This window comes from Diachasma alloeum, unplaced genomic scaffold (assembly GCF_001412515.2).
Source record: "Diachasma alloeum isolate Michigan unplaced genomic scaffold, Dall2.0 Dall_scaffold_00326, whole genome shotgun sequence".
In the NCBI taxonomy this organism is placed as follows: Eukaryota; Metazoa; Arthropoda; class Insecta; order Hymenoptera; family Braconidae; genus Diachasma; species Diachasma alloeum.
The window spans coordinates 598,224-600,425 of NW_021680465.1; the positions used below are offsets into that span (position 1 = coordinate 598,224).

Sequence of the window (2,202 nt, forward strand, 5' to 3'; positions counted from 1 at the left end):
GGGGGGGGGGGGGGGGTTGATGACTGGCAAGTTTATTTAACTCTCATTGTTGTCATTTTATCTGGAGTGGATAAGTGTCAGGGGGGCGGCGGCGGGGGGGGGGGGGAGTAGGAGGGAAACTTACCCCACCATTATACCGAGACAAAGGGTCAATGGTACTGTAATGCGTTGGGGATCGTAACGATCGCTCTCGTCGTCCTCATCCTCACTGTCCTCCTCGTTCTCCTCGTCGCTGCCCGTTGTCTTTGACATGGACTCAATTTCACCATCTAGACTCACCGTGTCCACTCTGCCGGACTGCATTCTGACCATCTGAAATCGTTCAATTGTGAGAATTGGGGGAAATGGGAAAATGTGGGGGAGGGGGGAATTTTTAAACGAGATTGCAATATTTTTGAGGAATAATTTGGGGGACAATGCGGTTGGGGGTTTTGCTTCGGGAATGGAAATTTTGGAATCGTTCAAATTTAGGGATTGTTAAGCCCTATCGATCGCCATTAATTAAAAAAAAAGACAATCGGTTGTATAGAAGAAAAGGATAATAAGAATAATAATGATGATAACATTCAACTAAGTTGAAAATCTGACAAAATTAGTTAAAAAGAAATCTTATTCAATTTAATAAAATGGAATAAACAACGAATATACACGATAGAAGGAAATGATTTGCAAAATAATCATTCGGAAATTGCGGGATAATATCAAACGTATTTTTTTTATCGATAAATAACGAGAAATTAATGAGTTAGGAACGATTGGAAATGTCTGCATTGTAATATTGTGTTTGGAACAATTGATTCTTGATGATTTTCCAAAATAAAAAAGTACGTGTGTTATATTTATCGTTCAGTTTTATAGTTTCGTAACTTCATCCAATGAATATTTTATGCAAAAACCTAATCACGTTGTTGAATACGTTCGACAGTTCGTGAATCTTAAATCGAAGATATTTGTATTCAAGGAGATTCTTTCGCGTTTAAAAAGTAACTTTTGAGAATATCCAAGGGCTTTGGCTTTTTTTTCGTTGGAAAGGATTTCAACATTTATATTTAAATGCCAGAGCTTGCGTTCAAGTCCCATTTGACTCCAGATTACCGAATATTTTACAATAATTTTATAATTTCAACTTTGGAAATTTAAATTTGATTTGAACCACAAGAGAGATTTTATTTTAAAAATTGCAATTTTTGAAAATTACGGGCATTTTCTATAAATAATTCATGAACAATCAATTTCCCATCATAAAAATCATTTGCTCGTAATCGTAACAAATTTATTCATGTTCAGAATTTAAGTAGAAATCGATTTCATTTCACTTTCCATTATTTATTTACAAACATTGAATGCTTAAAAAATAATAATTCTGTGCAAAATGTAATTTGAATGAGGCAATTTGATTGACAATGGTTAAATCTACAGTATGATCTGTGCCATTGTGAAAGATGCCTGGATATCCTTAAAGAAAATTGGAAAAAAAAATGTCTTCACAGACTGAAAAATTCGCGGTGTTAAATAGAAAAGCTGAAAATTCCTGAAAAATTGAAAAATGTAAAAAAATTGAATAGACCTGCCAAGTGTTCTTGTATGGTTCAGCATTCGATGGATCACGGGGTACTCTTGGCCTCTTTCTGCATCTGAAAAACACGCATGAAAATGAGAATCTCAACGAGCCATACCACAGATACGTACAGTGCACATAACACAAGCAATGAAAGGCGGAAGAAAATGAATAAAAAAATATTTCACCTGCACAGACAGCAGCGTGCATAGGTCCACTTGAAACTCCTAGCAAGTATGTCGCCAATGTTGCTGAGATAGAGTAGAAACAGTGGCATACCAGCAATGGCATAGCCTATGGTAATCACCTTGCCTGACATTGTCTTTGGGCACATATTGCCGTATCCTTTGGACATTAACAATTCACCATTGTGATTAGTGGTACGTGAAAATGAAAAGTACGGGTTGAGAGTTTTCTGATGCATGGAGGGATATAATTTAAGGCCGTGACTATTCGCACCATTGCGTGAATCACTCCCGTACACTCCATACACTCCACGCATGCGTGAAGTTTGTGTGTTTCACGCAGCCGAATTTTCATACTGCTGTGTATTTCACGCAGTTGAAATTTCATACTACTGTGTGTTTCACGCAGTTGAAGTTTCATACTACTGTGTGTTTCACGCAGTTGTATTTTTATACACC

At 36.8% G+C, this 2,202-nt stretch overlaps 1 protein-coding gene across 1 annotated transcript in view; it reads right to left on the minus strand.

Annotated features, from left to right (window-relative positions):
* The window catches only part of LOC107040285 (potassium channel subfamily K member 18), a 7,306-nt gene that overhangs the window by 1,202 nt on the left and 3,902 nt on the right, over positions 1 to 2,202 (minus strand). The window contains exons 3-5 of the mRNA XM_015260310.1: positions 1,747 to 1,903; positions 1,568 to 1,634; positions 125 to 312 (exon numbers count right to left, since the gene is read on the minus strand). Coding sequence (XP_015115796.1) covers positions 125 to 312; positions 1,568 to 1,634; positions 1,747 to 1,903 — 412 coding nt within the window. The remainder of the gene's footprint in view (positions 1 to 124; positions 313 to 1,567; positions 1,635 to 1,746; positions 1,904 to 2,202) is intronic.